General features: G+C 44.6%; 1 protein-coding gene across 3 annotated transcripts in view; it reads left to right on the top strand.

Annotated features, from left to right (window-relative positions):
* Positions 1–788: 788 nt before the first annotated feature.
* The window catches only part of LOC139612718 (nectin-2-like), a 76,829-nt gene continuing 63,803 nt past the window's right edge, over positions 789–13,814 (top strand). Inside the window, exon 1 of one of the 3 annotated variants that reach the window (XM_071468587.1) lies at positions 789–1,219. In XM_071468587.1, the coding sequence (XP_071324688.1) occupies positions 1,132–1,219 (88 nt within the window). In that variant the 5' untranslated portion in view covers positions 789–1,131. The remainder of the gene's footprint in view (positions 1,220–13,814) is intronic. The other 2 variants (XM_071468588.1, XM_071468586.1) reach the window with 2 other exon arrangements.

Raw genomic sequence — 13,814 nt, 5'->3', positions numbered from 1 at the left:
GGAAAATAGGGCAAAATGAATTGGAAGTTGTGCTGTGCAAAGAAAAAAAAAAATCTCATCAAGAGAGAGTCTGCTGGAATCTGCAAATAGATACACAAGAAGCTGTTTCCTCTTGATTTGATTTTGCTGACTGCCACAGGATTTGTGTTTTGCCGTTCATTAATGAATGTTTATTGATTTTGGCATCTGCTGTGCTGGAGTTTATATGAGCTAATCTCAGGCCTGTGTGCAGAAACAAACAGCAGAGGGCGTAAGAATCATCTGGATCCGCGTACCCTCCCCACTACATCGAAACTGTCTGGAGTTGGATAAATTGTGTTGTAAGTTTTATGTTGTTTTACAGGCTGAATTCAGTTTCCCGATTGCTGTCCCTGTAATGTTAGACATGGCAGCAAATTGATCAAGATGACATCAGGTAATTTGAGTGCTGATTAAACGGGGATCACACTTCTCAGCTGTTGAGAAATATAACTAGGTTATACATGTGGGCTTTTTTTTTTTTTTTCCAGGATATGAATCATGCTCTCAGATCATTTGTGTTTTCTATTCAAGACAGACATCCTCCGTCAAAGTGGACCTGCTGCGCACTTCAGACGCTATCCAGGTGCCGGCTTGTATTACCCAAAGCAAAACGCTTTCAACAAGTTGTTCCCAGAAGCTCCTCCCACTGTAGCTGGTCCTAATTGTTTTTTTTGTTTTTTTTTTTTTTGGGGGGGGGGGGGGGCTGTGACGCCTCTCGGTGATGACATCACCCAGTCAGTCACACACAGTCGGACCGCCGTGCGTTCAGATTCACAGGAACTAGTTGTTGGAGCAGAGGGAGCGCAGCAGCACCTCATCACACGCAGAGCACCAGCTGGGGGGGAAATATTCACCTGTGCGCTGCCAGGACAAATTCTCAAGGATTTTCATTCATTTGAACAAGACTCCGTCTTAAAGGCGCAGTGAGGGACACAACAAGAGCCTCTGTCGGACCCCTGTTTGTCCTGTAGCCAAACAAGTTTTTTCCCTGCCTTGTATTAGTGAGGTTTTACGCAGAAACTGACCCGCCTCTGAATCTGTCGTTTCGATCTTATCATTGATATCGGAGAGACTGCGCGCCTGGTTCCACACAGAGGACCGTGATCAACCATGGCGAGACATGACGCCCGAAATTGGCATAACTGCATAAATATGATCGGACTGCTCTGCTTGGTCGCGTCGATACTTACAGAACAAGGTAAGAAACTGATTATCACTGATTTAAAAAAAAAAAAAGAAAAAAAAAAAGAAAAAGAAAACAGCTCATTGCCAGCAGCACGTTTTCCTTTAATTTCTTTTCAGAGTTTTTTTTTTTTTTTTAATTAATACAGAGACAAATTAAAATGTGCCTGCCACCTGTCTGGGCGGTGACAGGAGCAGAAAATCCGGCAGGTGGTTCCCTCGCTCGCTTTAAGCTATAACCCTGAACATTTCTGAAGAGTTTCGCTCACACTTAACGTGAAACGGGGTTGTTTCATCCAGGCTGCCACTCTTTTCTCATTCCCTTGTTTTCTCGAAGCAGCTGTATCGCTCTTTGACCCGAGTTTCGGTCTGTGAGTCACACGCTGTGTTTAGTTTTCCTAAGGTGTGGCTCAGTGTGGAGCAAGGTGTTTTCCGCAGGTGCCTGACACAGGCCTTGGTGCCTTCGTCTCTTTAAACTGAGTCACTGTTCCCAGTCAGTCCCAGTCCTCGCCGCTCTGTCCCCTAAAGCCACCCGTCTCCTCCTCAACGCCCCCCCCCCCCCCCCCGCTCCTTTTCTTCCCTCTGTCCGCGCATCATCTTGTATTAGTTACAGTTCAGTAGAGAAAAATGGGTCTGGACAATGTACACACACACAGAACTGAGGGGAAATAACTGAAACTGAAACATTTGCAGTGAAGACAAATCGTTCAAACCTGTTCTGGCTCTCACATTTAGTAAGTTTTACTCCAGTGAACCACTCCCAGCAAGGCAGGCACTGTAAATTTGTAGCTATTGCTTTAAACAAGGTAACTGGCCCCTCCTGCCTCCTTGGCAACTGGTTTAAACAGGTTAATTATTCAAGTATTTTCCAGTCCACTTGAGACCAGGTTGCCTACAGGTACTCCGGCCACAGTGAGCAGGCCCGGATATGACAGAAAACATTCCTGGCACGCAGTTAACCTAATAACATATGAATGTGTGTGGTGTGAAACCAGTTCAACATTTTCTCTGCTGCTCCCGTGCAAGAGCCGCTATTTGTTTTGTGCTGTAACTGGGGCAAGAATGTAGGGCTGGATGTAAGGCCCCGGCACAGCTACAGTATACATTTTCAGTAGTGTACTGTAATGTAGTCATTTTGTGGTGTTGTTTTAATCACCACTCATAAGCACAGTCAGTCTTTTGACTTATTCATGCAGTGGACCTTTTTTGTCCAATTTCATTTCACAGAGCATGAAGTGCTCTTAGGGGAGGGAGAAAAGTGTGTGTGTGTGGGGGGGGGGGCGCAAAACAAAAGGTTTTACATATTTATGAGTGAGGAAAAACGCAAGGCTTAACCAGTACAAGCAAAAACACTGCTTTTAGTTTTCTTTCATTTAAATCTTTTTTTTTTTTCAAACTGAACCTCTGGCCTTCTTTTTGGTAACAGACAGTTAAGCCAGCAACTTAAGCTGCAACTGCTGCAGAAACGAAACTTTTCTCTTGTGTCCTTAAAATTTTTAGTTTTTCAATTTCCGTTCAAGCGTTGAAGTGATTTGTGAGGAAGTGATTTAATTCTCTGCAAAGTTTTAAGTTTAATATACCCTAGCTTTAATGTAAAAAAAAAAAAAAAGGAGTCAATATTGAGTTTTATGGGTTTTTAATCAAGGTTGGTTTCCGTGGTTACCCATATGTATATCTTAATGGAAGATGGCAGGTGGGGGTCTAGTTTAAGCTCTGAAATTACACTATAATACCAACCCCCCACTCCCCAAGTCAAGGTTGTGAAGGACCATGGCTGTGGGTTGGGAAGGCTTGGCCCATTACCATGGAGATATTTTTATTGGAAGAAGGGTGGGCTTATGTGAGGGGGAGTTTTGGGCGGGGGGGGGGGGTGTTAAGGCTATGGCAGCATTGTTTTTATGGCTGAGTAAGCCGTGTGCGTGTGGGGGGTGACTGGCTGGCTGGCTGCCTGAGAAACTGGTGGGCATGCAGGGTCAGGGCCAGGGGGAGGAGGGCCGCTTCCTTTGCTGCTCACAAATAAACCAATGTTTTTCTTTGTATACCTGAAAGCATCGAGCAAAGCTACTTCAGATGCAAAGCTACTCTCGATGGCTCTCGTCAGTTTGGAGGAAACAGGTGGCTTTCCGGCAGCCTGTTGTATTACCCCTGGTTGTGGCCGAGTTTCGGGATTGGCTGGAAAACTACAGGAGCAGCAACTGATTAAGACGGGCGACGCCCCACCTCCCCTCTTTCCCAGCCACTACTTGAATCCTCCCTCTCTCCCGCCAACCCTCACTCCCTCCCCCACCTCTGCTGTCGAATACATACAGGGGCCTTGTTCTGGTCTTTTTTATTTTCAGCTATCTTTCGTTCTCTCCTGTCCAGTGCTTTTGTTTGGATGATGGTTGTCATTGTCTTATTCAAATGGCCACCCTCCCCCTGTCTCTCAGCCTCTGTTTGGACTCAAGGCCATGCTGCTTATGACAGGAACAACACGCAGGCAGACAGGAAAATAAACCAACTCATGAACTCATGGTCTGTACCCATGGCTGCAGGATTTCTTGTCAGTCACAGCTGTATGTGCACTGCTGAAATGGTGTGTTTTGCATCCTAGCTTATGTTGTAATTACCTGCTAAATACGGGAACGTTTCCAATGTTTTCAGAACTCCCTACCGTTGCACACACGCACGCACACGCACGCACACACGCACACACCCACCCAAAGTATTAGCTCTCACTATTTCCCTACACATAGAGATATCCTGTGAGAACAGGGTAGTTCTGCCAAGCCTGGGACCATTCATCATTACAACAGAGAAAGAACATTACACTCTATTCGTCTATTAAGAAGAGTATAACTGATGGATCATGAGAGGCATTTATTTTTTTTTCTTCCCTAATGAAAGGAGGAAAAAGTAAGTCCTTAGTATCTCATTAGTCCCTGTGGAGCGGGGGGCTTCGGTCTGGGTTTGGTTTTAGTGTTAATGGCTGTCGCGGTTAGGTCCCATCATTATGTAAATGAGCTGTCCTCGCCCCTTTGCAAATGTCAGTAGGATTTTGAAAAGGTCAGGTATGTGTGTCTATGTGTGTAAGAAAGTCTCATTCTGTGTTTGATATGCACCAGTACTTACTTACACATACTTACTAAGGGGCCTTGGTGTTTAATTGACACATCAATAACCTCCTCCTCCCCCTTATGATCACCGTTAAGAGTTTGTTGATTCAGACATAAAAGTATCCTTGAATTTATGGCTTGATGGAGATGTGAGAGGGATACTAAACAAGTGTGTGTGTGTGTGTGTGCGTGTGTCTGCCTTGACATTGTGTGGCAAGTGTGGCTCCATTAATTTTGAATAACTATGTTAAAGACTGACTGAAGCAAATATTTGGCATTTCACCAAATGAGCCTAATAATTTAGACAGCTTTCTATTATTACTTGTTATTTCAGCAGGTAGGCAATTGAAAAAAGTGATTTCAGCTCAGTGCCAATATTTAATGGGCGCCTAGAAATGAAGTACCTCTTATCCAACAATAAAGTAGCAAAGGATGGAAAGCATTTTAATAGATGTATTGAAAACATTTCAGGAGGAGGCACTTTTCATTTTTAAAAACCTTTTATATGGAAGCCATATTGATTAAAATAATGTTGATCCTCATCATCTTACAGGGTTTTGGATACACAGATATTTAGATAAATGAGTTTCAGTGAAATTACTTTGCTCTGTAGGCTTTTCATTACCAATGACCAGAAACACAAAAGATCCATCAAGTTTATTGTTTGACTTGGCAAATATTATTAGACAGGGCGGATGAGTCTGAAGAGAGGAGGTCGATGAGCACGAGTCACTGCTTCTTGTTGCGTTTTAGGCTGTGGTATTGTACACCCACCCACACACACATACACATACAACTGGTGATGAATCAGGGAAGTGACCTGAGGCTGTGCCGGAAGTCAGATGACATTCCAATAATAGGGAGGAGCCGTCATGTCACTGGATGACAGTGCATGTGTGCGTTGCTGTTTCCTTCAGGAAGTTGTGTGTATCATCCTCATCAGCAACCCTGTTATCTTCCACAGACATCAGATCAGAGTACACCCTTTTTTTAATCACTCCCTGCTAATTTAACTGACTCTCTTTCAGGACTCTATTCCTGCAACTCTTGAGTAATGATAGTGGCTTTCCTGTTATGAGAGAGCCAAAGCCAGTAGCTCTGTGATGGATCCATCCCCATGTCGGATGTCTCCCCTACTGCCCTCCGCCTACATGTACATGCCGGGTGGATGGCGGCCCGTGTTGAGGCCACACTGAGAGCCCCCCACAGGGATGTTTGTGTTTAGCTCCCAGGGTTACCAGATTGCTGGAGCCGGTCCCATCTGATCCAAAGGAAAATGAGCTGAAATCCTCCTCTTAGAAGGAATGCCAAATGCAATTAATATGAATAGGGCCGTCGAGGGGTTTCCAAAAACACAACAGCGCTGGGGTCGATGATATTCTTGGCAGAATTGTTGGGTTAAACTGTTATCTACATCAAATCTGTGTGCATTAGCTCACTCACTGACAGGAGTTCACTGCTAGAGACCATGCTATAACGTTGTCTAACCACCCACATGTTTCGAGATAATGGAGTGTTTTAAGACTGTACTATTTGCTGGAATAGCATGCCAGCAGCTTATCTCGTACAAAATGCTGAAAGGCATGTGGTTTACTTTTTTTTTTTTTTTCAGTCACACACACATTTCCCCACCATTAGTCAAGATACATTTTGCCAAATCAGCATTTCCCTATGTCTAACAAACTCCAGATGGAATTCAGGGAGATGCAGGTCAGACCCATTCCAGCTCAACCGATGTGGAGAATGAGCGGTAATTCCAACTGAAGATCCAATTGAAAGGCAGCCAAACTCTTTAAAATAAAAAAATCCCCTTAATTAACTAGACTTGGAAGATGGGTGTCTCTGCGACCCCGGCTGCAGTAAAATCACTGGCGAGGAGCAGGGAAAGAGGAGTAGAGGTGGTGAGTTGGGATGGAGGGTGGGGGGGTCGAGGATGTCGACATTTTCAAATTCCACACCGCAGCATCTTGGCAGCGGGGATGAAGGAGGATGTTTCGAAAAACTGTGAGGGAGTCAACCGGGGAGGCCAAGAATTATCAGCTCATTTGTAATTTGGTCGCACCTCCCTCCCCTCTTCTTCTCTCCCTCTCTTCAAGCGGGAGACACACATTTAACAGCCAAAGAGCCGTCCATTGTGGACAGTAAAAGACTGCTTGCACTAACCTTTCTCTTTTTATTATAGTTACCTGACCCGTAGCCTCTCTCTGTCATCTTTCTCCTCTTTCTTCTGTCTTTGTCACATTCTTTTATTTCTGAAATCCTCCCCATCGTGCACTCAGCAGATCTTTGTGCAACTAAGCATTGAGGCCCTTGACTGTGTCCTCCTCAGCGTGTCCCTACACATACACACACACATGCACACAGCTCATTAGCAGTCACCTTAATGTGTCTAAATGTAGTTTGCGAGGTGGAAGGTGGTTTGCGTTATTGATCTGGTATTGAATGGTGGATGATGCAGTGCCCTTATGTGATATTGAAAACATTTAGGGCTCGCTCTGTCGGCATGACAGCACCGTGAAACATCGCTCTGTCCCCTCCTCCTCTGCTAATCCCTCCCTGTGCCCTCTCGTGAAATGTCGAGTCGGTTTCGCCGACACTGGAGCCTCTTTTCCCTCCTCTCGCATTTTGTTTCTTTTATCAACATGTGTTCCTTGCAACATTACAGCCTTTTTGTTGCTGCATCTTCTTCACATTTGACTTTGACAAGGTCATGTCAAATTCACACTTATCAGAGCCGGTGGACAGGCTGGCTACAGGAGGAAATTGAATTTGCTGTGACAGGGTCCTGACAGGACTCTGGAGTCATGCTCCTCAAAAACCTTCCGCACACCAACTGCTTTCATTTCAGCCAGCTTTCCTCATGGTTCCAGGAGATTTATCTGAGGAGCGGGGTGAAATTACACACTGTAAGAAAGAAAATCTAGTATTTTTACACAGAGATCATCTCAGAAATATGAGATTGCAGAGATAGTGCACAACAGGCTTATTTATCACGGAGGCATGCAGAGAGTGTTCTTGTGTTTCGTAAGCTGCGTTGTTATGATCCTACAACTCTATCTTGCAGCTGATATCGGCGCTATCTATTGTTTCACTTGTTGGTTTAAAAATGTGCTGCCACGTTACGCTGATAAACAAGCAGCGCAGTCGTCATTAGTCCCCAGAGCCTTGAAATGGCAGGAGCATATAAATCCTCTCCTGAAGCAAACAGCACATTAAGGTCAAATGGAGGCAGCAGGTTTATTCAGTTATCAGCCCGGTGTTTTGTCAACAGGGTGTGCCAGAGTTTGTTTGGTGTGGCTCCTCAGGGAGAGCCGGTCCTCCTTCGTTGGAGCATTTTGTTTCATTCGTCTGCTGAACTGATTGCCTGCTCTCTAATCGGCCACTCACCCCCACCCCCTCTGCCCTGTCACATTTGGGCTTTTACTTCCACTTCTCCTTCTTGATTCACTCTTCCTCTGCCCTCCCCGTCTTTCTCTGTTTACGTCCATTTTCTAATGCTCCAACTTCCTCTTCTCAGTAATTGTGTCAGCATAATTGATCCATCTGTTCCGTAAACTGCTGTTCCTTACTGTATCTCTTTTCTTCCTCCTATCCTGCTCTTTGTTTGCCTTCTCTCTGTTCTTACTCATCAATCCCTCGTTTCTGCTTCTGTAATTGGAATGTCTGTTGCTTTCCTCTATCCTCTTACTCCCTCTTTCCCCTTAATCTCCCACCCTCTCTTCTTTTCTCCCTCAGCTTTCTGCTTCTCCCTGTCCCACCGTCCAATTCCCCAGATGTCTCTTCCACCTATGTCAGCCCCGGAGTTCCTCTTTAAGCCAATCCAAACTGCCTTTGCTGCTTCCCCTCTCCTACTCTCATTTGCTCCCTCTGTCTTTCGCCCCGTCCTTAACAGCCCCTGCTCTCCCTACAGACATTTGTATTACAGACATCTGTACCTTCCTACCTCCCCTGATGAGGTCTTCTGTTTTTTTTTCTTCTACACATCAATCATTCTCTCTCTCTCTCTTCCTCGTACACACGTCCTCCTCTCCCTCTTTCTCTTCTAATGGCCAAGAACACCTCCCACTCCAGCCTGGTGGGCATTTTTTGAAGGTTAAGTTGCTATGACACTTTTACAGTGTTTCACCCCATCCCACCCCCTCCCCTCCCTCGATTATCTCACCCGCCTCTCCCTCGCCCGGGCTGCAGAACGACACACATCACTGCCACCTCCCTCGCACGCAACCACGAAACACATGTGCGGAGCCCAAATATATGCTGCAGACACATGCACACAGTTCTCAGGGATATTGGGCTGATTTGATGGTTGAATCACTTGATTACTGCACAGAGGACAGGAAAGGGGAAGTGACAGAACAAAGTCAAGCAAGCAAGCAAGTGAGCTGAGGTAAGGGAGGGAGGTGGGGTGGGGGTGGGGGTGGGGGTGGGGGGGAGTTGTGGTGGATGGAAACAGATGCAGGATTTTATTTCATTTCAGCAGAGCTAACCTGTCGTGCAGTGCTGGGATCAGGCTGACAATGTCCACTCCCCTGCTGTTAGATGCTGTCACACGCTCATCTCCCCCGCAGGCAGTGACTAGGCCAGTAATACAGCTTGACTCATCTAACAAGAATCTCACACTGAAGTTGAAATGGGATTACATTTGAAGAGTTAATTCCCAGTGTAGAGTTTAATACAATCCAATACCGAAGCCCTAACTGAAAGCTTGCTCCGAGAAGCTTACTGTTCAGTTTTTGGTGAGATTGTATTTGAGAAATGCTATGTTATGTTTATGGTTTCTAGATAAATGTATGTAAAACTATAAATCAACATTCATGTTTCTGGTCCATCCTGCTTCTTAATCACATGACTGAGAAGTCGTCTGTGGCTTTGTTGTTAAAAATGCCACCACGCATGTAACAGTTGTCCTCTACAGTCCAGACTGAAAGAGCCTGTAAATGTCGACAGCATCTTACAGCAGTATTTTTGTACTTTAACCTTTTTCAAATAAAGTAGAGCTACAGCTATTTTGATAATGGGGTAATGTTTTGAGTTACTTTCCAAGCAGAAATGCCAAGCAATCTTTGCTGCCAGGTACTGGTGTTGGTCATGTTTTGCTTTCGTCTGTTTTACATCATTGGGAGATGAATATCTTTGGACTGTCGATCAGACAAAACAAGCAACATCACCGTGTTATGTCTCATTTTTTCTAAATGAAGACAAAACGGTTAATTAGCAAATAACTGGCAAAATCAATTGATGATGAAAGTAACTGTGATGTGTAGCCCCATAGCATAACTTTGTTTGTATTTAGCTTTGTGTTATCATAAAATTTAGTTTAGTACAGTATGTGTTTCATGTTTTCAAAGAATGCACATAAGTTACTTTGGGTTGAAAGTCTGGGTTCACTAACATTTTCATATTTAATGTACATTAACACAAGAAGAACTTGGCATTCAACAGCGGCAGCCTTGCGATGTTGTTTTTAGTCCAGGCAGTCAACTGGCTGCTGCTAGACAGAATGATACACTCGGTGTTACTGAAAACAGAGACACTATTGTTCTCAGCCCAAGCTTAAACACCCTCCTCCTTCCTTCCCCCAGAATCATCCCCCTCCCTTCCCCCTAATCCAGGTGAGCCGAGGGAGACCATTGAAAAGGCCACCTATTGTCCTCCCTCCCTCTTCCCTTTGCTCCCTCTGTACCACACCTGTATCAATGGACAGACCTGTCTTTTGAGTAGAGGCCCTAGAGGGAAAATGGCTCTATAACAAGAGATGATTGGGTAGTTTCTCTTGAAATGGAAGCTGATGGAGAGGCTTTTTTTATGTTCCGTGGATGGACCACTATGGTGCCTTTTTTAACGGGTTTTCTTGGTACACAGGGCCTTGATACACTTCTCAAAAAAACATTTGTGTACAGAAGTAGGTATTTGTCAGTTCCTATGTGATACACATGTTTATGCTGAGCATGTATCATACGATTGCTTGTTCCTTGGCTGCTCGTGCTGTTTTGGCTTTCTATCTTGGCCTCTTTAGGAGGAGCCAGGAGGGAGGGGCAGGGATGAGAGAGGAGAGGGAAAGAGACAGAAAGAGCAAGGCAGAGTATCTTCTCTGCTGACTAGTGCTTGTCACTGAAGCCCTCCGGGAGTTTGCACACTGCCTCAGGTTGCTGGGAGCCATCTCCTCAATCCACCTTCTTTTTTAAAAGCTTTTAAAGGAAACACTTTAACCACTTACTTCTGTCCTTTTTTCCCCTTTCCTTCCCACTTTCCTCCTCTTGCAACAAGCTGGCGGCCGATTCGTGCACCAGTGATTCATGAATTTATCTCTGCCACGGCACAGTCATGCAGGGTGCACGTATGAGTGTGTGTTTGTGTGTGCGCATGGGGTCTGAGCGACAGAAGACGGCGGCGTGCTGGGGGGGAAAGGTAGAGAGGGAGAAGGAGAGAGGGAATGTGCTGTGATGCCAGCCTTGATTAGAGCAGTGGCACTCGCTGTTTAAACATACATTTAAATAGACACAGCCTCAGGAAGATTTTGAGGAGTGGGGGTGTGAGGAAGAGGATGTGGGTCCTCTGCTTGTGTAAACTAACACAAGTGCTCTCAATTGTTCTGGTTTTAAATAGAAGTCCCTCAGGCTCCACCTTCTAACTTTCTCTTGTTCATTTGTTTACCTCTTCTTCTCTCTCCGTTTCCTCCACTGTCTCACTCTCTATTTCTTCCTTTACTTTTGACACAGAATTGCTTTATCTGGCATAGATTATTGATGTCCTCCATAGATGTTTTTTCCTCTCTGTCCTTCTCCTCTGCATTCTTTTACACGACTCCCTCTCGTGTGTCCGCTCATTTGGCTGTCGTCCCTGTGCCAGTCAGTTCCCTTCCTCTCTTCCAATTTATCTCTCCTACTCATTCCTTCCAGATGACTCTCTTTCTCCTGCCCCCCCCATCACCTCAGCCCATTGTGAGTTTGCTCTCTGCCTGTCTACCCCTTACTACCCCCCCCCGGCACCACACATCACTCTCTTTTTTTTTCCTCTCAGAACCTGACTTGGCCTGCTCGTGCACAGGTTTGAGTGGCCTACTTTGATTTCCTCTCCCTCCTCCTCCTGCTCTTTGCTCCTCCTCCTCTCCTCTCTTTTGTTTATTTACACAGAGAGAGATGGCTGTAGGGCTGTCGGGATAGATTTGATGGATGGCGGGAGGCCATGGTTGAGGGAGATCTGGGCGTTTGATGGACGCTCTTGTCAGTCAGGATACTACTTAAAGAATTGGCTGGTTCGTTATTGTAAAAAGGTCCCTCTGTGGAAGACCTGCTGGCAATATTAAGATACTCACCTTGGAGCGCTAATTCTTCTCACCGCTGCTGTCCTTTTGGTATTCATAGATCTAACGTTATTTCCATAATGCAGTCTTAAAGGTCCTAACAAGCAGTAAACCAAATCTCTCCATCGACAGAGACATTCTGCCACGCCACATGTCTGCCCTTTTTAAAAAAGCTCCTCCCTTGTAGATGACATAATTAAGCAGTGTCAACATGTGACAAGCGGAGCTTAGCTGCATTAGAAGAATTAATATGCACAGCGTAGGAGGGAGCCTGTCCATGATCTTCTAATGCTTATAGCCACTCAATCCCCTCCGCTCATCTTAGGAAGCCATCACACTCTGAGCAAGTTATCTCAGAAGCCATCAAGGCTAATGTTGGACTGTCTTTTTCTTTCCCCAGTAGTTGGTTTTAACTCGTATAATCTCCACTGGTATTGGATTCATTTGTCAAGTATAATGAATGCACTTGAGTTTTTACTTGGTCATTTAACGCTGACACTGGGGTTAATTGGCCTTGAAAGAATCAGATACTGGCAATGATATCATAGTTAGACCAGTCTGATTGCATATTTAATGCATAATTCAATAATGTGCTGGATTTTGATGGAATCATTTTAAACCTAAAATTTACTGTGACACTTTGATAGGATTCTAGCTAAATATACATGATATACATGAGTAATTATTACTCTCTGATGCAATCTGTTGTATTGTATAGAATCTGTTGATTTAAATGCCATTTTAGAGCCTTGTTTGCCCTCTTAAGAGCTGTTGATGGCAAATGAATACGTTGGGAAACTTTGACATGGGAAGAGAAAACAGATATTGATGTAAAAGATCTGATACGCAATGCATTTTCCTGGTTGCACTATGACTGTATATGAGTTATAGTTACTGGGAAGAGAGTGGAGTTGGAGTCCACCAGTGCAGCTGCCTACTGCGATATATATCAAACATGTACAGGTTAACACACTGAGTCTGTAGCATGAGATGTTACAGAACTTACAGACTGAAATATTACAGCAGTACCCTGGCTCAGGTGATAAATTGTTAAAAGAGGTGAACTTTAACTTAAGTGCTGTTTGACTTTGCCTCTGCTTTTTTCACCTCTCAGTTTGAGCCGGTAAACACTAGATACATTTTTCCTGAGTTTATTGCTGTAGCCACATAAGGGAGGTAACAAGACCAGCCACCCACTAAGCTGTGCAATATTATTTTATTTATTATATTACGTATGATTATGGTATGTCAGAGCTGAAGTGATTAGTTGATTTCAAGCATAAGTGCCAAACATTTCCTACTTCCAGCCTCTCATTTGTGTTGATTTGTTGCTTTTCTGTGTCTTGTGTGATTGTAAATTGAATGTCTTTGGGTTTTGGACTGTTTATACTACACAACAGGAAATCTGAGGACAACTTTTTAGGCTTTAGGGGTGGCCCAGTAGTCGAGTGGTTAGGGCGCATACCATTTGGGCGTATACCGGTGCCCGGCAGGCGGGCACCGGTTCGACTCCCGATCGGTCCGACTCTTTCCTGCATGTCATTCCCCTCTCTACCCCCTTTCCTGTCAGTCTCCACTTAACTATAATAATAAAGGCATAAAAACCCAAAAAATAATAACTTTTTAGGCTTTAGGAAAATCTGTTGGGCATTTTTCACATTTTTGACAGTTTTGTAAAAATGTAAAAGTCAAATTGAGTGATTATGAAAATAACTGTTAATTGCAGTCCTAAAAATATAATTGTTTTCATAATGAAAGTATGGGAGTTGTCTTAATGCCCAATGATGTGATAGAGACACATGTACTAAAAAGTGCAGCTGTCCTGTTGAGGCTGCTCGGAAGACTTCCTGATAAATTGGAGTCATTGGTCAGTCTAGCACAAAATCATTAGGTCACCGAACAGTTGACAAACCCCATTTGTGCTGAGTCTGTAATGGCAGGGGAGAGACTAGAAAAGGGGGCTGCAGACGTCATGTGAATGGCATGCGGTGTGATGAGCAGGAGGAAGAGGCGAGTGCAGGCCATGCTGTTAGAGGTAAATGCATGTTGGCAGTAGCTAAGGGCTGGAAAAGAGTGAGAGCGCGATGGCGAGAGGAGAGAGAAGCCTGTTACTGAACCATCAGTGGCAGTAATGAGACACAGGTGCAGCCCATGGAAGCACATCCCTTATCAGAGAGGAGGATGGGAAGGCTGGAAAGTAGTCAAAGCTACTG

The sequence above is a fragment of the Trachinotus anak genome, unplaced genomic scaffold (genome assembly GCF_046630095.1).
Source record: "Trachinotus anak isolate AG129_WGS33_773 ecotype Australia unplaced genomic scaffold, CSIRO_AGI_Tana_v1 ptg000032l, whole genome shotgun sequence".
NCBI lineage: Eukaryota > Metazoa > Chordata > Actinopteri > Carangiformes > Carangidae > Trachinotus > Trachinotus anak.
This window is presented reverse-complemented; position numbering and strand designations above follow the sequence as displayed.